The sequence below is a fragment of the Cupressus sempervirens genome, chromosome 11 (genome assembly GCF_028749045.1).
Source record: "Cupressus sempervirens isolate cs-2001-9-10 chromosome 11, ASM2874904v1, whole genome shotgun sequence".
In the NCBI taxonomy this organism is placed as follows: Eukaryota; Viridiplantae; Streptophyta; class Pinopsida; order Cupressales; family Cupressaceae; genus Cupressus; species Cupressus sempervirens.
The window spans coordinates 355,284,420-355,312,012 of NC_143128.1; the positions used below are offsets into that span (position 1 = coordinate 355,284,420).

At 36.2% G+C, this 27,593-nt stretch overlaps 1 protein-coding gene across 1 annotated transcript in view; it reads right to left on the reverse strand.

The window, feature by feature from the left end:
• Positions 1–1,421: 1,421 nt before the first annotated feature.
• Positions 1,422–27,593, reverse strand: part of LOC149529544 (chaperone protein dnaJ A7A, chloroplastic-like) — a 72,574-nt gene continuing 46,402 nt past the window's right edge. The window contains exons 6-8 of the mRNA XM_089811448.1: positions 3,217–3,265; positions 3,024–3,104; positions 1,422–2,876 (exon numbers count right to left, since the gene is read on the reverse strand). Coding sequence (XP_089667574.1) covers positions 2,037–2,876; positions 3,024–3,104; positions 3,217–3,265 — 970 coding nt within the window. The 3' untranslated portion in view covers positions 1,422–2,036. The remainder of the gene's footprint in view (positions 2,877–3,023; positions 3,105–3,216; positions 3,266–27,593) is intronic.

The following is a 27,593-nucleotide window of genomic DNA, read 5'->3' on the forward strand; positions in this document are numbered from 1 at the left end:
TTAGACAGTGCTCCTTATTTATGCTTTCACTCAATCATAAATGACGGGATCTGTAACTGACTTTGCACCAAACAGGCGGAGAGAGGGGCGAGGGTGCTAATGGGTCGGGTCTCCACCTCTGTTAGTAGATCCAGGTTGCTCCTGCCTTTGCTACTGGGTCAGCTGCAGTATATGACCATGCCCCTATCTTTGCTAATGTTGGTGATGCCATTGAAACGATTCAAAAGCCAAATGCCTTAGTTTTCTGGCATTAAAATTATGCATGTTCAGAAAATCACTTATTGTGGATATGTATTCTCACCTTCTGCCCCAGATATCCTGGCTAGTTGTTAGGATAAAGAAACTTCCCTCACTGTGTTAAAAACTGTTGTTGGGAGACGTTTGCTTTAACATCTAGTTTCCATGTTCAGATAACTTTTAAAAATCACTTTTTCCAGTTGCTATACTAGAAGTCCTATTTCCATTTAGAAATCTGAATTTTTAATTTGATAGAAAAAGTATAAACAAATAATCAAGACAAAATCCCACTTAAATCTACTAAAGAGCTTACAAAATTAATTTGCAGTAACTGTGTTGTAAAGGTTCTTCCACTGAAAGCAGAAGTGTCCTCTTACATGCAAAGGAAAACCCGGAGTTCTGGCAATGGAGGGTATTTGAGTTCCATTTAAATTTAGACGCAACATGGGCATTAAAAAACCAATCTTCCATTAAAACAAATTTTATATATATATATATATATATATATATATATATATATATATCTGTGTGTGTTTATTTTCTTGGGCATTATGACAACTAATTACTTTGAATCTGCAAAACACAAAATTATATATTTGAATAACACAGAAATTAGGGTAATATGCACACCAAAAGGAGGGTGTAAGTATACAGATATAATTCATACAAGCCATGCATGGGAGAATAAATTCCCTGATTTTGAGAGGTTACCTCCTAGACCTAGAACAAACCCAATTAAGGTCCCAAAAAAACTGCAAGAGATAAATGAAGAAAAAGAGGGATTTAAGGAGCGTGAATAGATGAGCTGGGATGTAGCTAGGTTATATATAATTGTAGTCACTAAAAGAGTACACAGACAGAGTCCATGCTCCTACAATGAAGTTTCCCAGTACTGTGAAATGGGGATAACTTGTAGAAAAGACACATAACACAATCATACATGCATATATGTAAAAAATATGCAAATACATGATCATACAACTATTGAAATACAATATAATGCCTATACCCAAATTAGGAAAGCCCCCATTTTCAGCGCAGAGATCAAATTTTAAATATTCAACTTATTCACCACTTATAAGCAACCTCTTTAACTCACGATATTGATTACATATAATTCATGGCGCAATAGAAAAGACGGGCTTTAAATGTGTGGAAAAAATGAGGCAGTCAGAAATGGTCTCTTTGGCAACAATGTTCAGATTCCCTTTTTGAATAAATATAATTCTTTTAATGTATGAGCCTATGAGGAACCTCTCTCTACCTTCAAAGGCAGAAAAGTTGAAGAAAATTAGAAATGGCTGTGACAAATGCCATACATGTATGTGAAAAGACCTTCCAAACGTAATTAATTTTGAAGTGTTAAAATTGAAAAACAGCTTCCATGGCAGTAACTTCCAAAGCCAGGCCATTCATAAACTACCTTACAAAAAACTACCTTACAAAGAATGGATATCTGACTACCTAACTTACAAGTTCTCCAACTGCCATGTGACAAGGAAGCAAGCAACATTATGTCTAGATTAAGGTAGGCATGCGTTCATAAATTATCAAGCAGATAGACCTACTATTTTGAGTGATATGCTTCAGCTATACTCAACAGTCAGGGATTTATGATATGGCCAAACTGTGAGTCACGGGCTTGTAAAAGATTAGCATGTAAGGTTCCCACAGTAACCAAAGATGGATTTGAAAGGCACTATAAGCATATGAATTATACCTTGACTGGTCTGCATACTTAATACTTCTCAGAAGTAATGTCGAAAATCGCAGATAGAAAATCATTAAAGCACAAGGTATCATCTACTTGCAGCCTTGACTTTGTTCAGGTCAGCAAGGTCTTCAATCAGTTTTCTTTCCTCGGTACTGAGACGTTTGGGAATTTCAACCTGGACACGCACCAGCTGATCCCCACGTGAATTCGGCTTCCCAAGTAAGGGAACACCCTTCTTTGCCATCACTAAAGTTGTGCTAGGTTGTGTTCCAGCTGGTATTTTAAGATCAACCATGCCATCTACAGTTGGAACCTTAACAGTTGTCCCTAGAATAGCATCAATGTAAGAAACCTTGCATGTCACGAGTATATTTGACCCATCACGTTTTAACACAGGATCTGAGAGCACTTCAATAAATACATACAGATCTCCAGGAGGGCCACCTCTTTTGCCTGCATTTCCTTCAGACCGAACCCGAAGGCGGCTGCCTGAGTCAACACCAGCTGGAACTTTCAAGCTGATCCTCTTTGTACGCCTCACTCGTCCATCCCCCCGACATGCAGTACAAGATGTTGCACTTTCTCCTGTTCCACCACAAACTTGGCAAGTTGAAACTTGTCGAAAATCACCCAATGGTGTCCTTGCTGCTGTCACAACTTGCCCTTGACCTCCACATGTCTTGCAGGTAGTTGGTTTTGTCCCTGGCTTTGCCCCAGATCCATTGCAAGTTGAGCAGTTCTCAAGTCGGGTGACTTCTATTTCCTTGTCTGTTCCAAAAACTCCCTCCTTAAAATTAAGAACCAAGTTATACCTCTCATCATCTCCCTGCATTGGTCTGTTTCGAGATGCTCTGCCTCCCATGCTTCCCATACCCCCCATACCTTCAAATAAGGATTCAAAAATATCAAATGGATTGCTGAAATCCTGCAAATGAAGAATCCACCAAGTTCAAATATTAGCCATCTGCTCTTCTGTAGAAATGAAAACTGAGAGCAACTTTGATGAAAATAATTTTCCATATAGAAAACTCGAAGTGGTGCCTTGGTCATATCTAGTCCTACGAAAACTCACCCCAGGACCTGCACCTGCACCCTTCAGCCCAGCTTCACCATATTTGTCATAAATGGTGCGTTTCTCATCATCTGACAATACCTACAAGCAAGAAGCTTCTCTTCCATAAAATAGCATTTTTAAATTTTGTTTCATCAGATTCATCATCTTGCATGGGAAATGTTTGAGTTGATTGAATGATTTCGTAAAGTACCTCATAAGCCTTGCCTATCTCCTTGAATTTGAGCTCTGCACCAGCTTCTCTGTATTTTTTGGACAAAAATCATTACAAATCACAATGGAAACTTGACATAAGAAAAAAAACTATGTTGGAGCTATACATAGTAATATAATGCACACCAAAGCACGCATCCTCCAGTTTTCTACACAAAGTAAGCATGCACCAACTGGTTTTCTCATAGAAATTGCATAAAAATTATCCATATGTTTCCAGATCATGAATATAACATAATAGCACATCCTGAAAACATTCCAGACTACAAGACTCCAAAAGTCATAGTGGTTTATTCACCTTTATTTGATGTTATAAAATTTCAAATAAACTTCAATAAAAACCGGTACTTAAAAAGAAATTAAATGATTTGACCCCATCAATCTACGGAGACGTAACATGAGCTTGTATACATGTATCAATTTCAGTTTATCATATTGTGGGCACAAAAACACAACATAGACATCTAAAATTATCCAGACTTGAATTGAATCAACTTCCAAGAGCTCATCATAAATTCCTGAAAGTAAGATAGCATAACTCTGCAAAATAGTTGACTTTATGCATTATGATTATATTCATATACCCGACCTTGTTACCAGCCAAGCTTCTAAAAACTATAGCTGTAAAAGAGATATGATTAAATTAAGATAATACTCCCTAACATCACTTCTAGGTTTTGGTTTCCCTCTGCTTCAATTCACTTTTGCGGAGGAATGCAATAAGGTGAAGCAGAATGGCCCCTGGTTTTGCATTCAGTGGGGCCTTTCCAATTCCTCCTGGACCCCCTTCTTTGATCCTGATGCTACTAAGACCTCTACCATTCCCATGTGGATCAGAATGTATAATCTCCCTTTGATCATGCGGGAGCCAGGGCTCATTAAAGATATTATTGATCAGATTGGTTCCTTTGTGAAGGTGGATTTGTTTCAGTTGCTCCAAATTGCAGATACACTAGAGTTTGTGCCATTATTGACATCTGTAAGCTGTCAAGTCATTCTTCTCATGACACTTGGACCCAATACATGAATTATGGTCTTCCCTTCAGATGCTTTCATTGCAACAAGATTGGTCACAACATTGCGAGGTGCTCTTCTACTAGGGCAATCGCTTCAAGAAAAATTCCCCTTACAAAATGGACCAATAAGCCTGGCAATCCATTTGCTGATCTTATTTGGTGTCACTGGGGGAAATTTCTGGCTGCTCATGAGCATTCATATCCTTCTCCTGTGGTTGTATATACTCCTTTGGGGACACCCTACTCTCAGCTCATCTGTATGGGTGATCTGCATGATGATTTTGCAAATTTCTTAGATATGGACAATGTGGTTGTTCCCATTCAAATATACTCCTTTTCCCAAACTGCTGGTGGAATCTTTAAAGTTCAAACCAAACATCCAAATGAAAAGAAAGGGAGGGTGCAATCAGAAGGCAGAGAAGCTCTGTATAGAAGGCTGAAACGCAGTTGATGAAGGAACTCAGAGGACCATGGATGCCCTCCTCACCTGGAGTATGAGGAAGGTGATAGCCAAAAAGGCTAGATGAGTAATGCCCAACTGGCAGTTGGTTTTGTATTCTCTGTACTTACAGCAGCGTTGATTCTCTGTTGTCTTATTTGCTTGGAGCTCTCTTATGGTTTTTTTGTTTTGAACTCTCTTTAGGACTATGATCCTTTATCTCAATTGTCATTCTCTGTACTCCCCGTTCATGGGTCTGAAGCAGTTTTTATTCTTTTATTAGTTCATATATGGGGAGTGAGCCTAACCACACAGTTTACCAATAAATAAAATACTACCTGGCATCACTAAATTGAATCAACTTGCCTCTGCTATATAACCCACGAATTACTATATGCTAAAAATAATCTAAGTTACCATATTTGGTGAGTTACCACAGAATTTGAAAGTCAAATTGCCTCACATTTGAATTCAGTTCAAAGTCAGTTCCAAATTGTTATTCCCTGTGCTATTCGCTGGAAATTTGATCAAAGGGATCCTGGACGACTTTTTGATCATCTGCAGTGAATTTTGACTGTTCAAAGTGCCCCCGGAATGAATGTTGTGCAATTTGGGCAAATTTCAAATGCATTTTGGGGATTAATGGAAGCAATAGGAACAGAGTTTTATATTAAATGTTGTGTCTTAAACTTGTTGCGCATGCATATCAAATGCAAAAGAATGGTTATCATGCGCATAACAGCATTACACCAGTCCCTGACCATGAGCCTTTGAACTGATGGTCAATTAAAAAAAATTTCCACTTAAGTCCAACTTCCAAATTGTTCTTCATGCTGTCCACATGATCCCTATACTTTTGTTTTACATAAAGATTATCACTATCTCTTTTAAGAGTTGTTGTCCATAGATATTGTCTAGAAAGTTTATCGGTACATATTGTTGAAGCAAACTTTATGGCTTTCTGAAGACGGCAGGTTATAAAGTTTATACAATCTAAAAGTATCTCTAATATATATATTTCTTTAATTCAGATGTTTGACACGTGCCAACTTAAGATCTTCCTCTTCACGCCTATACTCCAATGCAATCATTGAAATCATACAGCACTTGCCTAGTCCTTTGCAAGCCCTGATAATTTCATTTCCACTCATATCCTCTTAGCATATAATTGTTTTTCATAATTCTGAACTTCAAAATAGCTCATGAATTTCTCATTAGTCCCTCATAAGATCATAAGGTACGTCTTCTTTGCATGTCTTTTGTTCATACTCCTATGATTCTGTTTAATGTCTATACAAAATAGTTACCCATTTTCCAGTAGGAATTGGATTATAGTTAGGAGAATATTTTTGTCTTTGCAATCTGTATAACTATTTATAGTATATTGTTTGAACCGTGCATTTTCTATTTTTCACATGTTTTTGTTTATATTTATAATTATTTAATATTTAATATCACTTGTAATTTGTTTGTAGATTTGAAGTCACAGAATGGTTACAAGTGCAAATGTTTCTAGCACCGGAAACTCCTGTTCAACTTATTTGTTGCAGCACGTGCGCATGTGTGTATTTTAAGAAATTCTTGTATGGACAAACCCACATCCAAACTGGCAACTAAGAAAATAATAAAATATGCTATATAGCAGTTACAATCATTTAAGCTAATATTTATATCATGCTATGTGATGGCTTATCAGGATTCAACTGCATAGTTTCCAGTCAATCTTCAGCAAACCATGAACCATCAAATAGATTTCAAAACTGCAAAAACACTCGGATAATTTGAATCACGCATTTTTACATCCATCTCACAGAGACAAAATAAAGTACTCATCCAAGGGACAATCTCTAATATGATACTATATCACGAAATCCACATCTTGAACCCATGGGCAAGTAGCAAAAGTGACCAACTCAATTGCTCACAAACATATGATGTTGTGTTGTTTGTACACATCAACCCTCTCAAACATGACTTGGCAACAGCCACAAGTAAATCCAAAATCATCATTCAATGTCTTAGAGCAACCACCAATGATGACAATTTACAGTCAACTAAGAAAATCGAACCAAAATTCACGCCAATTTATAAAAATCAATCCTCGTTAACTACTTTGAAAAGTCCACAAAAGGATCACAGCATCATGTGGCAATTAAAAGGCATCAGCCCCCTCATAAACTATTTTCAGACATCCACAAAGGGATAACAGAATCATCATGGGGCAATTTACCGGCATCCAGCCCAAGGGGATGGTTTACTGGTAGGTAAGCAACTGATATCAATCTTTTCACAGGAAAGCAGAGTTTGGAAACACACAAAGAATTTATGCCAGCAAAACATTGGCATTTGAGGCAGCTAACTATTGTTTTCTTCACTTCTACATACCAAAATCTGTCCGATCTCTGCCAGATTTGGTCTGATTCAAATTTTATCTGTGTACCAGATTGGTCCCTCTAATATGATCTGAACATAATACCTTCATAATTTAAATTTTCATTTCTAGCAAACCTGCACCTGAGTCCACTTACTCTGCTAATCACAGCAATTAAAATTTCATTCATTTGTGATGTATATGAATTTTATATACATATTTTGAATCATACATTACGAAGTATTTCTGTACCACAACAATTTTCAGATTTTTTCCCCTTCATAAGCATATGGATTTCCAAACTTGGTAATGTTGGTTTCAACCAACTTATTTAGAGCAATTAATGTAAAACTACAGCATTTTATTTCTGGTCAAAGCATTATTCATATGTGAAGCAATCAACAACTAATTCACCTCTTCAAACACTAAGTAGTAGTCGGCTACCAATAACCATCACCTCCGGCTAACAATCTAGATTTCCTTCGCAAAAAGTCATCCAAGTCAACTTGGTTCACACGTTGACTCACATCATCAGCAGTTGGTAATGAGATCAGCAATGAAGAACCTCATAATCCCTAGGTTTATTTCTGTCCTATTAACTGATTGGCATGTGTGTATAATATTAAATAGTGAAGTATTAATGAAATTGAATGGCTGTTACATGCAATTAATGAAGCTGACCTGCCTATCAAATTGGCACAATCAACAAATAATTATTTAATGATAGCCGAAAGGTTCATGCATAGTGATTTCAATCAGCAAAGTATTCAACCATATAACAAAAGATGTCATGACTTGGGTTTTGACCAAATGTTAACACTTTTCACGCATATTTTCACATAAGAATAAATTAAACAGTTAAAGTTAATTCCACTTGGAAATTTAGCTATATCAAATGTTTCATGTTTTTATGTGGTATATCATGATGTCATCATGAAGTCTTCTGATCAATCATCAGGGTTCACAAAATCCTTCTTCCTAATTATCTGTAGGCTACCTAACATTAGTTTTGCAAGCATTGTTGATAAATTGTAGACCTGATTGGGTTGCAATAGCATTAGTTCTAAGGAATCATCATTCTCAATAATCCATTGAATTGATTGTAATATTCCGAATGGCATTCAACATGTTGCAGATAGTTGCTTGTAAGAAGGTATTCAAAATGTTGAAGATACTTTTTAACTTGGTCATGCATCTACCATAAGTCCTTCCTATCACCTTTAATAATATTTCTGGCCTTAAATTATGTCCCTATCTAGAGAACTCATGGAGGATGTCATCTTTCAAAGAGTAGAAAATAGATGATACCATTTTCTTTTTGTAATATGAAGGATCATTTCTAATCCATAAGTCTCTAAAGGGAAATTATGTTTTATTCCTTTGTCTTATGACTCTCTTCTTGATTCATAATAATTAGCAGGGGATGAGCACTGGTACTGGTACAAGGATTGAAAAATAGATATATAATTGGCAATGGCTAAGTAAAAGAATACTTCACTACTTAAATTTCCATAATGACTGCACCTTTGAATGATGAAGTGGAAAACTAAGTTGACAATATTCTTTTGAGCTCGGGTTCAGGTTCGGATTCAGGTCAAGTTTGGGTTCGACATTGGGTTGAATATCAGGTTCATCCATATAAAAACATTTACATGTATGCATGTATGTATGTATGTATGTGTTCACCTCATTTCAGGTACACATGTACCAACATTACCTCATTCACTCCTGATTGATGGTAGTTGGATGCCACCTTTGTCCAAGTTAAACATAGTTAACTTATAAAAGGGAATGCAACATTACCTCATCCACTCTTGATTGATGGTAGTTGGATGCCACCTTTGTCTAAGTTAAACAGAGTTAACTTATAAAAGGGAATGCTCAAGAGTTTTAACTTATACCTCTTGGGCATGTCATCTCCTTGATTCTTGGATCCAAGTGGCCTGTGCATTTGTAAATTACTTTATGTAACGTGGCTTCACTATATCGAATTTAGAATAGCATTATTCTTCAATCTAGTTTTGTGATTATCTCAGGGGCATTATGTCCTAGGTAGAATTATTGGTTACGCAAAAGACTAACATGATGCACTGTATATGGCCAAACAAAAAATAGGAAACTCGAAATCGGAGAAGTAATAAACAATTTGAGAACAGAAATTTGCAATTAGAGATGTGACAACAAAAAAATTAATGTTCCGGGAACACATTAATGTATTAAACACGAGAAAGTCTAGGCCAGCCAGAACCCAAGATGACAGAAAGACTGCCAAGACCTTAGCATGGATCAAACGAATGGTCATCCTAAGATCTGCAATCTGAACTAGGAAGGCCTCCATTGATAAATCTAAAATATGATAAAAAGCCACATTGTTCTGTAAACTGGCTGTAGTAAGATGACACAAACTGTGTAAAAATACATAATGCTGACCTGTGCAAAATTCTGAAACTTCAGAATCGGTTAAAAAAGAATCAGCAATGGACAACAGAAACTAAAAATGCTTTGCAATAAATGTTAAGGAAATAGGATCAGAAGTAATAAATTTTTTATTTTATAAATATCCCTTATGTGATTTATAATTTTATTCACTAACTTGGATCTTCTTGTTTATGTAATTTTCCAAAGCAGTGAACCTTCTCTTATAAATAGAAATGTGGGATAGGCATGTCCCATGTAGGGACATATCTCTCCCTACATGGGGCATGCTCAATCATCCATTAGACATGGCATACAAAGGTGCTGATTCATAATATAGTTGCAGTCTCATAACGACGATCTGCTTTATAATATAATTGGTATTTAGTAAGACTGATTCACTTGGAATAATATCGGTCAGTCAGATTTGTTTATATTGATCAATAATTAGTATTATAGTGTAACACGGGGACATGTCCCCCCCCCACCAAAACCGTGCCGTACCCAAGATGGGGGGATGGCGTCTTAGGCAGTGCCACTCATAGCACCACCTCCGCCAGAGACGGCAAGATGTCTCTAAGACGGCTCTGTGTCCCTTGTGGGTGCGGGGGGGCATGCGGGGGTACATTGGGATGTCTCCTGCGGCAACAAGATGGGGGACAAAAAAAATTTAAAAATAAGGCATTATTTTAATATTTTTTCGGTTTTATTTTTGTTATAATGGGATATGGGGCCCATTCCTTCCTCCTTTGTTCAAAAGCCTTCTATTCTTCATTTTTATTCACATTTGCATTTCTGTATCTAAAGATTAATATTTATTATATAATTTGACACTGTTTCATTTGCTGATGTTCAATGTTCATTGTTTGTCATTTGATCATGAACCGTGATGTTTCAGTTCAAAACTTCAATGCAATGTTCAATGTTTAAGTTTCTTACATCTTTATATCTTATATTGTATAATTGTAGTACATCTTTTCATGACTAGCTTTTTAAGTACCATATGTATAATATATACACCCCTACTCCCCCTGCCAACCCCCCGTCCCCCGCCACCGTCCCCAAATCAAGGCCCCTCTCTCCCCCTGTCCCCCCATCTCGTAGGGCCATGTAACTACGGTATTAATTGACAAGTATCATTAGATGATATTATTATGAGGCAAATGTATATGATTATTAGACATGGATAATGATGATTAAGTTAAGAATCATGATAGCTGATTAACACAGTTTATGATCAATTCAATCTGACTAAAGCTATAACATTAACAGTTCCTCTTAGCTATGGAGGATTGTACATTAGATCAACACACAGTGATCTCGAACAATTTGAGAGAATATCATCTCAATATGATGTTTTGTATATGGTGAGACTAATAACAACATAAGACTCATCATTTAGATGTTATATTACAGTATCATCAGAAGTATGGTACATATATGAATATCAACCATTAGATATTCCATACTTATATTTTCTTTGGCATGTGCACTGGCATCAAGTCTCTTGATGCCTACCAAGAAAATATCTACACAGTGTCTCCAATACTACGTCTCATGCCATATCTCAGCAATGTAACTTTTGAAGTTACATAAGAGACATGTCCTATCATGATCGCCATAGAAATCAACCAATTGACATCCATCATGATAGAAGGTTAAACTATTATTAAGATCCTCACCTTACAATAGTAATCACCATAAAATATCAATGAAAAATTGTCACCTTTCATGATGTGTCTACATAATCATGTAGTAACTCACATGATAATAAGAATATACACATTTATCTTTCAATTAAAAGAAAATTTAATGGTGACTCAGTTTCAGAAAATATAATTACATTTTAATCATACCAAGTTTACCTCTAAAGTGATTCACTTTTAATTTTGAGAGGGGCTTGTTAAGAATGTCAGCAATTTGCTCATATGTGTTAATATGTCTCAATTCTATGACATTTCTTTCCATCATATCTCTTATATAATGGTAGGAGATCTCAACGTGTTATGCCTTGTTAAGAAATACTGGATTTACTAAGAGTTTTATGCAACTCTGATTATCACAATGTATAAAAGTGGGGTCCATGGATTGTCCAAACAATCATATTGCTTCTCGAGCTCCCATGGATGTTGCAATGTACTTGACTTCCGTAGAACTTTGTGCAATTGAAGATTGCTTTCCGCTAAACCAGGATATCATGGCAGAATCTAAGCTGAAATAGCACCCTGTGGTGCTTTTATGCTCAACAACACTATCAGCCCAATCTAGGTTTGAATATCCATGCAGATGTACCAACATTATCATATTTTAATCTAAATACAATTGTTCCACGTAGATAACTCATGATATGTTTTGTTGCTACAAGATGTATTTTCATGGGTTCATACATGAACTACCTGAGAGTGTTTGTAGCATAACAAATGTTTGGCCTAGTATTCACCAAATACATTAGGGATCCAATTATCTAACAATGAGTAGGATTGATTAATTTTGATTCAAAGGCCGCATCTTATAACTTATGTAGATTTGTTTCAATAGATGTAGATGTAGGTTTGCAGTCCATCATTCCAAATCTTTTTAGAATATCAATAGTGTATTTACCTTGATATAGAATGATACAATTCTATTCTTGCCATACTTTTAGTCCCAAGAATCCAGGTCTTTCAAATCAAATTCAAAAGCAAGAACTTGTTTGTATTTCATAATGAGATGATCCTCACCTGTGATTAGTAAATCATCAACATAAAGAACTAGGATTAACATATCACCATTCCTTACCTTGAAGTAGAGGTTAGGATCTGCTTTATTTTTGGAGAATCCCAACTTGATGAGGCAACTGTCTATCTTTTCATACCACGCTCTAGGGGCTTGTTTGAGGCCATAGAGAGTCTTCTTCAATCTGCAAACATTAGAAGTGCTATGATGAATAATAAACCCTTCAGGTTGCTCTAGATATATCTCTTCTTCTATAATACCAGTTGAGAATGCAGTCTTTACATCCACCTAATGTATTTTCCATTCTTTTGTGGGGGCAATAGCAATTATGGTCCTTTCTAAAGTGTATCTAGAAAATGGGACAAATGTTTCTTCGTAATCAATTCCTGCCTTTTGGGAGAAACCTCTGGCAACAAATCTCGCTTTGTATTTTTCAACACTTCCATTTGCTTCGTGTTTGATTTTAAATAGCCATCTGGATGAGACGACTGATTTCTCTTTAGGCCTACGTATAATGTCCCAAACATTGTCCTTCAAAATGGATTGATGCTTTTCAACCATGGCATCTTTCCAAGCTCGATGCTTTAGTGCTTCTTCAATATTTGTAGGTTCAAACTTATAGGAGAGACATAATTTGAGTGACCTCTACGCTTCTTGCTTTCTCTAAATGTGTCCTTAGGTGCAGAATAAGTTTTTGCTTCTTTAAGAACTTTTCTTGCCCATAGTGGTCTTTTTCTATTTTTAGCAAGTTCGGGAGGTTCAAGAGTAGAGTTCACAAGTTCTCCCTCTAAAGTTCAGTATTTGAATCCTCTTCCATTTCTTGAGGTGACTCATTGTTTGTCTCACTACTGTTTTTAGATGTTTTGAATGCTATGTCTTCTTCAAAATTCACATCTTTGCTTAGTTCAATTATTTTTGACCAAGAACATATATCCTATAAGCGTTGAATGGTTCAAAGTATCCAAAAAATATCCCTTTCTTTCCTAATGGGTATAGTTTTAATCTTTTCTCCTTAGGTGAATATAGATAGAGCAACCAAATATTCTTAAGTGACTTTAAGTCAGGCTTGTTTCTAGTAAAACCTTCTTCAAGAGTTATGTTGTCAAGACGACAATGTTGGGGGCTTTTGCCAAAAATGAGGTATGAAGATTTTGATCATGCATCATAGCATTAGTAGCTTCTATGATGCATCTATTATTCCTTTATGCTACCCCATTTTATTGAGGATTATATGTGGAACACTGTACTCCCTCTTAATTCCGGTAGTATTACAAAATGCTTTAAAGTTTTCGGAGATATACTCTCCCCCATTATTTGACCTTAGAGTTTTGATTTTTTCCCAATCACATTTTCAACTAGCGCTTTAAATTCTTTGAATTTTGCTAATACTTCATTCAATTCTTTAAGTTTTAGAAAATAAATCCAAGTCTTCCTAGAGCAGTCATCAACAAAAATAACATAGTACAAAAATCCTCCTAAAGAGGGTCATTGGTCCACATAAATCAATGTGAATAAGTTCAAGTACATTTTTAGATTTGTGATCACTGTAATGAAAGGTCCCTTTAGAATTCTTTCCTAATGCACAACCCTTGCATGTTCGATTGTGTTTAGGTTTTAATTTAGGTAGTCCTATAGCACATTTTTCTATAGAAGGTACGGCATGAAATTTAAGATGTCCTAGTCTTCTATGCCAAATTTCATTTGTAGTGGAAACATCATGAGTCAGGGATTGATTTTGACCATTACATAGTTTGTACAAACATCCATCACAAACTCCAATTGAATATAAATTCTTGATGTTAGAGTTCTTATAGGCCAGGTAAGAATTTTTCCATCGAAGAATGTGATACGATAAACTTTGTCTTCCGGGGTTGAGATGGATACTAGATTTCTTTTGATTCCTGGTGCAAATAGCATTGCAGTTAGTTGTAGGAAAACTCCAGATTTTAATTGGATTGTGCAAGTCCCAATTCATTTCACAAGGTGTGTGGAGTTATCTCCAATAGTGATTTCTTCATTTGAATATTCATCAAGACTATCTAGTTGTTCTTTGAATCCAATTATATGATGTGATGCTCCACTGTCTATGACACAAGTATTTCTAGTGGTCATTAATTCACTTGATAATGCTTAATAGAATACCATTCTTTTTGTATCCTTGACTTTTGCTATTGAGAATTGATTCTCGAGTCTTTCAGGGTATTTTACAGCAAAATTTTCAAAATTATCACATTTGTAGCACTGTACTTTAGACACATCCTTCTTTCTTTTGAATGAATGCTTATTGTTGTCTTTTCCCCTCTTTCATTTGAAGTTTCCTTTCTTGTGAGAATTTGTATTTAAAACTTGAATCTCTTCACTAGATTTATTCATAATGATTCCTCTAGTGATCAATCTTGACTTTTCTTGAATACAGTTAGTTTTCAATAGATCGAACATCGGAAGTTTGGATCAGGCACTTATCCCATGTATGAACGATTCCCAGGATGTGGGAAGTCCATTTAGAGCCAACATTGTTAATCATTATTGTCAATTATATGTCCAATTGTAGATAATTGATCCCTCAATTCAGTTATTCTTATTAAACAAGATGTAACAGTTTCACCCTTGTTCATTTTTTATGATGCAGTTGTTGCTTTAGTGCAAGGGCTCGACTAGTATTGTTTATCAAATGCATATTCTCTAAGAAGGTAAACATGGCATGAGCACTGTCCAATTTTGATATGGCAGGAACTATGTGATCCTTTATTAACTCTACTAGGATCTTCATGGCTTTGTTACTATTCTTTTTCCATTGAGTTTTCTCAATCTCATCATCCGGTATAGGTACAGTATTTGCACATATGAATCTAATTCTTGTTCTCTAAGTGTTATCATTAATCTGAGGATCAATGAGACAAAATTTGCAGCACCCTCAAGTATATCTTCAAATCTAACTTCATTCACCATGATTGCTTATTAATTGCAAATCCCCTTTGATGAAGACTTTAGATTTTTTGAGGTTGTATATGTTTTTGGCATTATTTCTAACGAGTCTCTGATATCATGTTAAGGAAATAGGATCAGAAGTTATGCCTTTTTGAATATATATATATATATATATATATATCCCTTATGTGATTGATTAATGACTTGGATCTTCTTGTTTATGTAATTTTCCAAAAATAGTGATCCTTCTCATATAAATATAAATGTGGGAGAGGCATGTCCCATGTAGGGACATGTCCCTACATGTACATGCCCAGACATCTATTAGACACAGCATACAAAGGTGCCGATTCATAATATAGTTGCAGTCTCATGACCACTATTTGCTTTATAATATAATCAATATTTAGGAAGACCGATTCACTTGGAATAACATCTTCAGTCAGATTTGTTCATATCGATCAATAACTATATTAACTGACAATTATCATTAGATGATAATAACATAAGGCAAATGTATGTTTTTGTGGGTGTGTGTGTGTGTATACACTCAATATTATATCTATAGATATATGTATATATATGATTATCTAATGATTATTAGTCAGGGATAATGATGATTAATTTAGTAATCATGATAACTGATTAACACAGTTTATGATCAATTCAGTCCAACTGAAGCTATAACATTACAATTAACAATTCTGGTTCTGATGTTGATGCGGGTGTCAGGTGCTGATGCATGGATGCGCAGATTTTATTTTGGGGGGATTTTGGATGCGTTTGGGTGTGTATCTATATATATGTATATATATGATTATCTAATGATTATTAGTCAGGGATAAAGATGATTAATTTAGTAATCATGATAACTGATTAATACAGTTTATGATCAATTCAGTCCAACTGAAGCTATAACATTAAAAATTACCAATTCTGGTTCTGATGTTGATGCGGGTGTCAGATGCTGATGCATGGATGCGCAGATTTTTTTTTTGGGGGGATTTTGGATGCGTTTGGGTGCGTATCTATATATATGTATATATATGATTATCTAATGATTATTAGTCAGGGATAATGATGATTAATTTAGTAATCATGATAACTGATTAACACAGTTTATGATCAATTCAGTCCAACTGAAGGTATAACATTAACAATTACCAATTCTGGTTCTGATGTTGATGCGGGTGTCAGGTGCTGATGCATGGATGCGCATATTTTTTTTGGGGGGATTTTGGATGCGTCCATACATAAGTATCTATATATATATATATATATATATCTGTGTGTGTGTAAAGTTGTCAACTATAATTTATATAATTTTTGAATAGTAATTTAATTATATTATTAAAATCTTAAAAATCATCATGTAAAATATTTTTATTATATTTACTTATAATATAACTCTTTAAATTCATAATATTATTATCTATCAAAATCTTATTATTCTATTATTAGTAAAATATTATAAGATTTTCAAATATTGATTCATAGATTTTAAATTCTATTATAAAATTATTAATAACTATATATTATAATAATAAGATAATAATTTAATAAACTATAATCTATAAATATAGAAAAGTCATAAAAAATTTAAAACTAAATAGTTACCTAGCACTTGGCTCTAGCAGCTCACGGCAAAACAAAGACAGGCAGAACAGATGGAGGAACTATTTTGCAAAACGAGGAATGCAATTCAGTAGACGTTTCCAGGAGGAATGCGATTTAGTAGACAGTCACGGCAATAGCACAGTCACGGCAGAGCAAGTTGCGGCAAAACACAGTCAAAGTACAGAAAAACGGCAAAGTTGACACAAAAATTCACTCAGCAATTTGTCACGCTTACACTAATAAAAAGTTCAAATAACTGCAGATTTATCAAGGCAAATTTTAGTGAGTTTTTGGAAATTTTTGAAAATTGGGAAAACCCGAACTTCAAGCTTTATGTTCGCCAAATGCTGTGACTTAGCCCATGGCTACTCTTTTGTTGTTCTTTTTTATGCTTTCCATCCTCTCGACATCCGCTCTGCCTCACTCTTTCAGTAACGTCTCCCATCAGCAACAAATAGTGCTTTCGCGATTCAGAGCTGCCATTTCAAATAGCCACTCTTCTTTGCCAGACTAGACTCTGCTTAATCCCCTTTGCAATTGGTCTGGTGTTGCCTGTGATTCCTCACTTCAGTATCCACTTGCCCTCAATTTATCTGGAATGAGCTTAGACGGCATCCGCAGGGGAAGATGGTGCTTCCTGACAGCACCCCCCACGCATCCTCCCGCATATGCGCACCAGTCTGCATCTGCACCCGCATCCCCCTCCAGCCCAGATGCATCGGTAACTTAGCAATAACTCAATCAAGACATGCAGATCAAGATGTAGGGGCAAACATTTGTAGATATAAGTAAATCAAAAACCTGAAAGAAGATGACTGATTCATAGACTTTGGAAGATTGAGAGCGTTACAATAAATTGGGACCGAAAAAATAAATATTTTACAGTAGTCTCTTGGCTTGTAGCTGATAAGAGCACAATCAAATGCCACAGGTACTCCTCTAGGATAGACCAACAATGACCAAAATTCTGAAAAGCAGCTCACAATTAGAATGAACCTAAAAAATCCAACAGAACTTGGTGAATGACCAAGGTGTGGTCAAAACATCAGTAGCATGAAAATAAATATTGTAACCAAATGGACAGTGAAATGGAATCTGAACTTTACAGACGGTTAGGAACTGTGCTACATTGCATGATGAATCAGATATTTGAGCAAAGCCTAGGATGATGTGCCAGATATATGTAAAGAGAATGTGAAAAAGCATGATCATAATGTACTTATACCAACTAATATAACCATGTTTCAATCTCTCTACATAAGAGAAGCCTGTATACATAGAAGAGTTCCCAGTCTCATCGGGACTCACCAGTGCTCAGCGACTCATAAGCTGAATGACCCTGCGCAAGTCTGTAATGTCCCTTTTTGGGACATTAGAAATCCTAAAGTCCAATCCATAAAATATTAAAATTGGCTTAAGGGAGCTTAATGCAAATTTATTAAATGGTCAAATTAATATTATAAAGTGGGTTAAAGGTGACAAAGAAGAATAAGACAAAAAGATAGAAGGCAGTTGAAGAGTCACTATTGAGCATTAAAAGAGGGAGTCTTGTTCATGGTTTTAGCATGCTTGGATTTGAGATTAATTTTTTGGTTTCTCTTTGGAGAATGACAGGAACTTTCAACTTCTACTTAAGATTAGAGGACGCAAACCCTCAGGTTCTTCTTGGGTGGATTGGATGTAAGTGCAGTTCATCATATGTGGTGGATTCACATCAGAATTCACATATGAGACTACATGTGCATATTATAGTTTACTTCCAATCCGACTGCATTTCTGTTTTTAAGATTGGACTTTATGTTTGTTACTTGCATTGCTGATGTATAAGGCAATAACATCTTCCTGAGGAATTTGTATGGATTTACTGATTATGATATTGTATTGCTGAAAATCATAATACAGTAGGAAACTTTTAGGACTTCTATATAAGCATTTGTTGTTTAATCTGAAAGTTTATTGCATGAGTCATTTAATTACATTTGAAGATTACTGTGAAGGACAAATTGGGTATAATAATAATCAGAGATAGTATAGTGGTATCATAGCATCGAACCTGCAGCCTGTGGGACATATCTACAAAAAAGGGTTTATCATTTTCCAAGCTATTAATTGTTAATCAGCAATTTTTTATCAGAGCCACCAGCTTTAAGAGTTAAGATTTTCAGAAATAAATATCGTTTGTGAACATTGGAGGAAATTTTATTGTACCTAAGTGGCTAGAATTTATTTAAAATTTGAGACCTGGTTATGTATATCAGCATATTAAGGGGGCATTGTAGTGCCTACCCTCGTTCACATCTTTTCTAGACTTATTGTTGTTGTTATTATCAGACTTTGATGGACTAGTTTTATGTTGATGGTTTAGAGGTATTGTTTTGACACTATCAAATATTATGATATGGATTCAGTTGATATATGATGAGATCATTTAGACTTTACATTTCATGTATGTATGATGATCATTACATTGTTTTCAGTTATTAATGATGACTAGTTAGATGGTATATTATCTCATGTGTTTTATTATGGATACTTACCCCATACTTGCATGTGTATGGTGTGCGTGTTTTCATATTGTATGGCGTTTCTGATGTGGTTAAGGAAGGGAGTCGTAGTCACCTGCTTAGTCGGGATCTACACGATGCACCACTTCCTGCCATTGTCTGTTTAGCTTAGCATTATATATATATATTGTATGTACATGCATGGTTTTTTTTGCAAGTTGCGGGTACTGGGTATCGACTTCCCTGAATTGCCAGGATGAGCATACCCTATTATATTATCTCAATGATAAGAGAAGGGAGATGAATTCTCAAGTCCAAATCCCAAACCTTTAAACCAATTGTCTTAGTGAGGTAGGACAAGTATCTGAATATTTTACCCACCGAATGTGTCGGATGACATGATTCGTGATTTTTAACCCTTTAGACTGATTTTGAGTGATTTGCTCTATGATGAGTTTTCATATTTTATCTTGGAGGTCTATGGTGAATTTTCTATTAATTAAGTCTTAATAAATAGATTTAATTAATAAATTAATTATTTTGGAGAAAATTAATAAAATATCATGATCTTTGATATTTTGAGTATAATTAATTAAATGAGAATTAATTGAGAGAAAAGAATTAAATAAAAGAAAATTAGAAATTAAAAATTAATAATAATAATAAAGTAATAAATAAATAAAATAATAAAAGTTACACAAATTAAAATGAAAGTTATAAATATTTAAATGGAAATTATATAAAAAGTGGATTGGAGTTATAAGATTGCATGGGAGTTAACGCACTTTTTTAGTTCTCATGTGTCAACAACACGGGGGTTAGTGCATTAATTAAGCACATGGTGTCTACAACCCTAAGGCTCATCTTGAAGGTTGGAAAAGACCCATGCTTAGTTGGTGACACCTTCTAGCTGTTTCTAGAAGCATTCTAGATGTTTCCTGAAAGCTCTTTATATTCGGGCATTCATAGAAGCTTAGACATAGCATTGGAGAGCAATTGGAGCATTGGAGGACTCGAGAACTCTGAAGAGGGGAGCTTGCTCTGCGGGTTTTCTGAGGAAGAGCGAATTAGCATCAGAATTCGGGTAGATTCTTGTGATTTTACTTATGCTATTTCCGCATCTTGCATTCCCTGTCTTCTTCGTGTCTTCCATATGTCTTTTGAGGAATTTCATATTTTTATGCTTTCTCAATATGGGCAATTAAATTTATTTGAAAATTCTATATGCATAGATCTGAAAGGAAAACGGGGCTAAGGTTTAAATTATAGCCAAATCCATTAGAAAGTTATTGAGAAAATTTAAAGAGTAAATATTATATATATATATATATATATATATATATATATATATATATATATATATATATATTCTTTGTGGAATATATATATATGATTTTAGGTCTGCAATTTTAATGCATATCCAAATATATATGTTTATAAAAATTCTACATATATATATAATTATATTTATCGAAAGTTCGAATGTCGAATTTCGTTTTTCTGTAAAACGTTTATAATTTTTTTTATTAAATCGAATGACAAAACGTTTATTTCAAACGTTATTGAAAACCGCAATTTAAAAAGATATATATGGGAGGGGCGTACCCCCCCGTACCCCATGTAAATGATATGAAGCCTGCGCACCATACCTGCAGTCGCAGGTACTGCGACAGCCGTCGCAGGGCCAAGGTCGCACGGCCACTGCCAACGGTGGTGGCTTTTGTTTTTAAAAAAAAGGTTATTAAATTGAATGCCTCCGTTTATATATGTAGCGCATGAATTATATCAATCGAATTTTGTTATAATTCGGTTTTACAATGTTAAAGATTGTGTTGTTGATGATAGAGGTTGACAATATATATGTTATTATATATATATATATATATATATAATTAATTAATTATCAATGAATATTATAAAGTTCTAAACTAATGGATCACTCTTTTAATGATTTAAAATATTGATATTGAGCTTGTCAATTATGAAGAGATATTAATAATTAATTTAATTAAACTCAGTTTAATTAAGATTAGTTATTAGAATATATAATCGAAGTTTTGATTCATTGAGAGTGTCAATTTTTAAACAATGTTATATAAACAAAATATTATTAGATCAATTAGAAAATTGAGTCTAATAGTTTTGGGGAGAAACTTTTATCTATCAACCAAATACATGGGTTAGGAAAAACGTGAAATTTCTCCACTTAATATAATTTGGAAAAACGTAAACTGAGACTTTTAAATTCAAATTTGAAAACTTAGCGAAACCAAAACATGTGTTTACATTGTGTATTCTTTATGCTATTGTTTTGGGTTTTGGGTTGACTAGTGTTGACCAGTATAGGACGTCTACTAGAGGCTTGGGGGTTATGTGATTGTGATGTCATGATGATGTTTTAATCTTGATCTTTATAAACCCAACCATGGTTATGTGATAGAATGCTCTATGTATTGGTTGTGATTACTGATTGTTATAGTTGAGATTCTTGTGTATGAAACTCTTGACCTAACCATTATTTTGGTCATCGATCAGTTATCCTTGATTATTTTCTAGTCGCCATGATGGCACTGAGATGTGGATTTATTCTTGATGATGTCATGTTGTGACATGTTTGACTCAACCATTTTTGGAGTCTTCGATCAGTTTGATTGAGATATATTTTGGTTATTGAGAACCATTGGATATTTGATTATCAGTGATACTTCAGTTGCCAATAGAGCGCTGTTGTGTTCTTGATTTTCTATGGATGTTTGCTCATCGAGATTTGATGCTTTTATGCATATTTGATGATTTTATTATGGATTATCTTTTGTGATTTTGAGATTTATGAGTCCATGAGCATTTGGGTGGGATATCTGCATGTAGTGATGAGAAGTGGCTTGCAATGGGGGCCAGGGCCCTAAGAGGCTGCCAGGGTAACTCATTGTAAGTTGGATTAATAAGTGATAACATTCTCACCTAATACTAACAAAATGAACCTAAAAAAATAAGTGTTTTGTTCTCGCCCATGCCTTGAGCGTTTGTACAGGCTAGGATGGGAGTAGTGAGACGCATGGTTGCGACCTTGCATTCCGTAGTATGCCTCATCAGTATGAGAGGATACTAGTGGCCGCATGAAATCAGTATAGACCCGTGGAGTTTAGCTAACTGCCAGGGTAACTTGTACGTGATAATTGCGATGACACTTTCCCGCTTGCATAGTAGGTTCCTATATGTCATTGTGTGCCTCTGGGATTAGATGTCAGATTTTGTGTTTGGAACCTTTGAGTTAGTATACTTTTAAGATTCTTGGACTTATGAGATTTGTGCTATGTGTTTTGGATAGCCTGTTTGGGACTTGAGATTATCTCTTCAGCACGGTGGGAGTGGACCACTTAGGTTCCACGCGGTTGGGTGGTAGTGTATTGTCCACTCTTATCATTTGAGATCCGTCCGAGACACCGTGGCTTGAGCATCTTTGGTTGGTATTTATCTTCATTATGTTCTTGGATTATTATGATTGATGATATACCTTATGATGGATGTATTTACTGGTATGTTTCTTATATTGATGATTTGCATATGTTAGATGATTTTATCTTATGCTTTACTTTGTTAGTAGGATGTTTTAGGAGTGACATTCCTACTATGTTAATACCAATGATCTTTTCGGTAATTTGGGATGTTACGCACGGAGGGATGGCTAGGATCTACGATGGTCTAATGATGCTATTGACGGAGGAACCGTGCACTTAGTTTATTATGTTAGATCTTTATGATGGATGTATATGTTCTCTATGATGTTGTATCATGTGATTATCTCTACTTTGATGTATCATGGATTAGAATAGGATGATGTACCTTATTCTATGTATGTATATTTTTGAGCTTGTCATACCCTGTGACATGTACAGTGGATGATTGTGCATTCTGGAATGTAATTCAGAAAGGACATTTGTATATTGGATGTATCATTACTATTTCATGTGGATATTGTACTAGATGGATTCATGTATGTAATTCAACGTTAAGGGATCTTAAAGAATGTACTATGTTATTTATGTTATGTTTACTTTCAGATGGACAATGCTATTGCTTCCGTTATTGTGCATAAGTTTTATGTGATATTTACTTTCATGGGAAAAAAAAAAAATTTGTTTCTACACTTAGTGAAATTCTAGGTTAATTCTTTGAATCCCTTGGCGGGGCATTACATTTGGTATCAGAGCCCGAGTTTCTACATTGGGAGCTCTGGGTATTTTGGAACAACTAGAACTTTGAACTGTCAAGTGTATCTGTTCAATTTGAAACTAGGTGAACTGAAACAGAACTTGAACTGTTACTTGTATATTTTTCATACGTCAACACTTAGTTTTCAAAATTGGAAATTTTACTTAAACCTAAACATAGAACTGAACATAGTCTATGGCAACATGTGATTTTAATAGTACTTTGTACTGTTGTAGGATGGTATCTAGGACTAGGTCTTCTGTTAGAGGGTGTGGTAGAGGCCATGGAAGAGGGCGTGGTCATGGCAGAGCTGTCAGTGCCCATGAGTCTGCCCATGAGGGATCGGCTCGTGTAGAGAGCAGGGAAGAGCACTCTAGTAGGCAGCAGGAAGAGAGCCGTAGAGAGGACCAAGCTGAGTCTGAAGAGGTTGGTTTGAGACAAATGATGTGGACTATTCTAGAACGTCTACCTCCTGTTCAAGAACTGCCTAAAGTGCATCAGACAGAACAAGAGCATAGACCTAGATCTAGGAGTCCTCGGAAGGATCGTCAGAGGTCCATTGTGTCCACTCAAATGAAGGATCTTTCAAGATCCAAGGTTAAGCCTTTTAATGGGCAAGGTTTTGGTTATGTGGCCGAGCAGTGGCTTATCTCTCTCGACAGGATTTTTGCCATGCAGGAGTTCGACAGCAATGTTAAGGCAAGGTTTGCGATCACTAATTTAGAGAATTTTGGGGCCACTTGGTGGACAATTGAGGAGAAGAAGTTGGGAATCGATATGAGCAGTGTTACATGGGAGTTATTCCTAGAGAGTTTCCGTGAACAATTCCTACCAAAGGAATGGAAACAGCAAAGGGCTGATGAATTTCATAATCTCAGACAGTACACTTTGTCAGTGACCGAGTATGAGCGTAAGTTTTATGAGCTTATGTCTTTTTCAGGGTTCAGTGAGAATTCAGCTCAGTTGACACAACATTTTATTAGGGGTTTGAATAACCGTATTATTGGGGGAGTTAAGGTATTTGAGCCAAAAACCCTCAAGGATGCGGTGCATCGAGCTATCCTTGTTGAGCAAAGTGTCAACCTTGGTCAAGGTGGTTTTGTAGGAGCGCCAGTGGCATCAGGATCTAAAAGCAACTACAATTCAGGTGGTAACAAGAAGTTTTCTTTCTCTAAGGGGAAACAGTATTAGCAGCAATCTCAACAGACACAGCAACAGAAGGGCTCAAATTCTCAAGCTCAAGGCGGTGGCAAAGGTTTTAACACCAAGAACAAACGCAATGCTCAACGCAATAAACAGAATCAATCCAATCAGCCAACTCAGAGTAGCCAGTCTTTTGTGAGCAGGAACAGTCGCCAGCAATCTAATGTACCACCTATGGGAAGAGGTTCTGGCAGAAATACGGAATGTTTTTCATGTGGTCAGATTGGACATTATGCAGCTCAGTGTCCTCAGCGAGCACCTCAGTTTTCAGGACCTAGACCTACAGTTTCAGAGCCTACAGTTGGTGATGCAGGTAGAGCTCATAGAGTTTTTGCAGCAGTTGATCAGCGTCAGGCAGATCCTCAAGGAACAGTGGTTGAGACCACAGGAGCTATTAGAGGTATATCTCTTTCAGTATTGTTTGATTCAGGAGCTACAGATTCATTTATTTCACCATCTATAGTTTCTAAGTGTAAGCTGGATGTAGTGAAGCAAGATCGTGGTTGGTAAGTGGAACTAGCCTCAGGCATTAAGGTCTCCACAGATTCTGTAGTTCATAAGTGTGGACTTAGCTTAGGAAGCTTTGATACGATAGTGGATCTTCGAGTCATACCCCTTGGTTCCTATGATGTGGTTTTAGGCATGGACTGGCTTGGATCTCATAAAGCCAGTATAGATTGCAAGAAGAAGATTATTATGTGCCAAGATGACCAAGGGAATGATGTGCAGATAGTTGGGATATCGAGGCCTATATCTCTGCGGATAATTTCTGCTATGCAATTGAAGCGAAGTTTCCATAAGGGATGTCAGATATTTGTTGTTATGGCAAATGATCTTGATGAGGAAGATCCTGTGAGGAAGACTTTGGATCACCCGATTTTGCAGGAGTACACGGATGTTTTTCCAAGTAAGATTCCAAGCATGCCTCCAAAGAGGGACATTGACTTTAGTATTGATCTGATTCTTGGAGCGGAGCCTATCTCTAAAGCTCCTTATCGCATGACTACTCAGGAATTGGGTGAGCTACGTCTTCAGCTAGAGGAACTTCTGGCCAAAGGGAGCATTCGACCTAGTGTATCACCATGGGGAGCTCCAGTGCTCTTTGTGAAGAAGAAAGACGGTTCTTTGCGCCTTTGTATTGACTATAGACAGTTGAATAAGGTGACTATTAAGAATAGGTATCCTTTGCCTAGGATTGATGACTTATTCGATCAGATCAAGGGAGCTACAGTATTCTCCAAGATTGACCTTAAGTCAGGATACCACCAGCTTCGTATTAAGGACGCAGATATTCACAAGACCGCTTTTCGAACTCGCTATGGGCATTATGAGTTCACAGTGGTACCTTTTGGATTGACTAATGCTCCATCGGTTTTCATGAGTTTGATGAATGGTGTGTTCTGATCTTATCTGGACAGGTTTGTACTCGTGTTTCTTGATGACATATTGATATATTCTAAGACTCAGAAGGAGCATGAGGAACACCTACGGTTGGTTTTGCAGTGTTTGAGAGACAATTAGCTTTATGCCAATGCAGCTAACTGTGAGTTCTTCAAATCGGAGATTCAGTATTTAGGGCATGTTATTTCAGGTGATGGTATTTCAGTGGATCCTGCAAAGATTCAGGCAATAATAGAATGGCCTACACCGACTAATGTGTCAAAGATTCGTAGTTTCATGGGTTTAGCCGGTTATTATCGCAGATTTGTCCAGAACTTCTCTAGGATAGCACATCCTATCACTTCTCTTCAAAGGAAAGGAAAGAAGTTCGTATGGACAGAGAAATGTGAGGAAGCTTTTCAGAAGCTCAATGAGCTTTTGACCAATGCACCAATTCTAGCTGTATCGGATCCAGAAGGTGATTTCATAGTATGTACAAATGCTTCTCTTAAAAGGATTGGGGCAGTATTGATACAGAATGCACGAGTGATTGCGTATGAATCACGCAAGCTCAAGGATCATGAGTTAAATTACCCTACGCATGATCTTGAGTTAGCAGCAGTAGTTCATGCTTTGACAAGGTGGAGACATTTCTTGTTGGGGCACAGATTTGAGCTACATAGCGATCATCGTAGTCTTCAGTACATTTTTTACTCAGCCTAATTTGAATGCTCGCCAGAGGCGATGGATGGAGTTTCTATGCGAGTATGATTTTGAGGTTGAGTACATTCAGGGTAAGGAGAATGTGCTGGCGCATTTTTCACCGATTAGGTCTTCCTACACAGCAGCTTCTGTAGCTAATGTCTTTATGCGTGATATTGTGAGATTACATGGTATTCTTAGAAAGATCATTTCTGACAGGGATCCTGTATTCACATCTGCATTCTGGACATCGCTGCAGCATGTGCTTGGAGCACAGTTAAACTTCAGTTCGGCATATCATCCAGAGACTGATGGTCAGACAGAGAGGGTGAATCAGGTTTTGGAGGATATGTTACGGATGTATGTGATGGATAGGCAGACACATTGGGAGGACTATCTCTACCTAGTGGAGTTTGCTTACAACAATGGGTATCATAGTTCTATTGGTATGGCACCATTTAAGGCATTATATGGACGTCCTTGTCATACACCATTGAGTTGGGACAGTCTTGAGGACTGCATCCTGTTGGGTCCTGAGATGCTTCGTGATATGGAGCAACAGGTAACGCGTATCCGTGAGCACTTGACTACAGCACAGGATAGGCAGAAGAAGTATGCCGATGCTCATAGGACTGATAAGCAGTTTGCTGTGGGTGATAAGGTTTTCTTGAGAGTGCGACCGCGAAAGAGTCCAATCTGGTACGGAAAGGGTTCTAAGCTAGCACCTCGCTTTGTGGGACCATTCGAGATTCTAGAGAGGATTGGCCGAGTTGCTTACCGTCTTGCTCTACCGCCCAACCTAGCTCGCATTCATGATGTTTTCCATGTTTCAGTGCTTAGGCAGTATATTCCTGA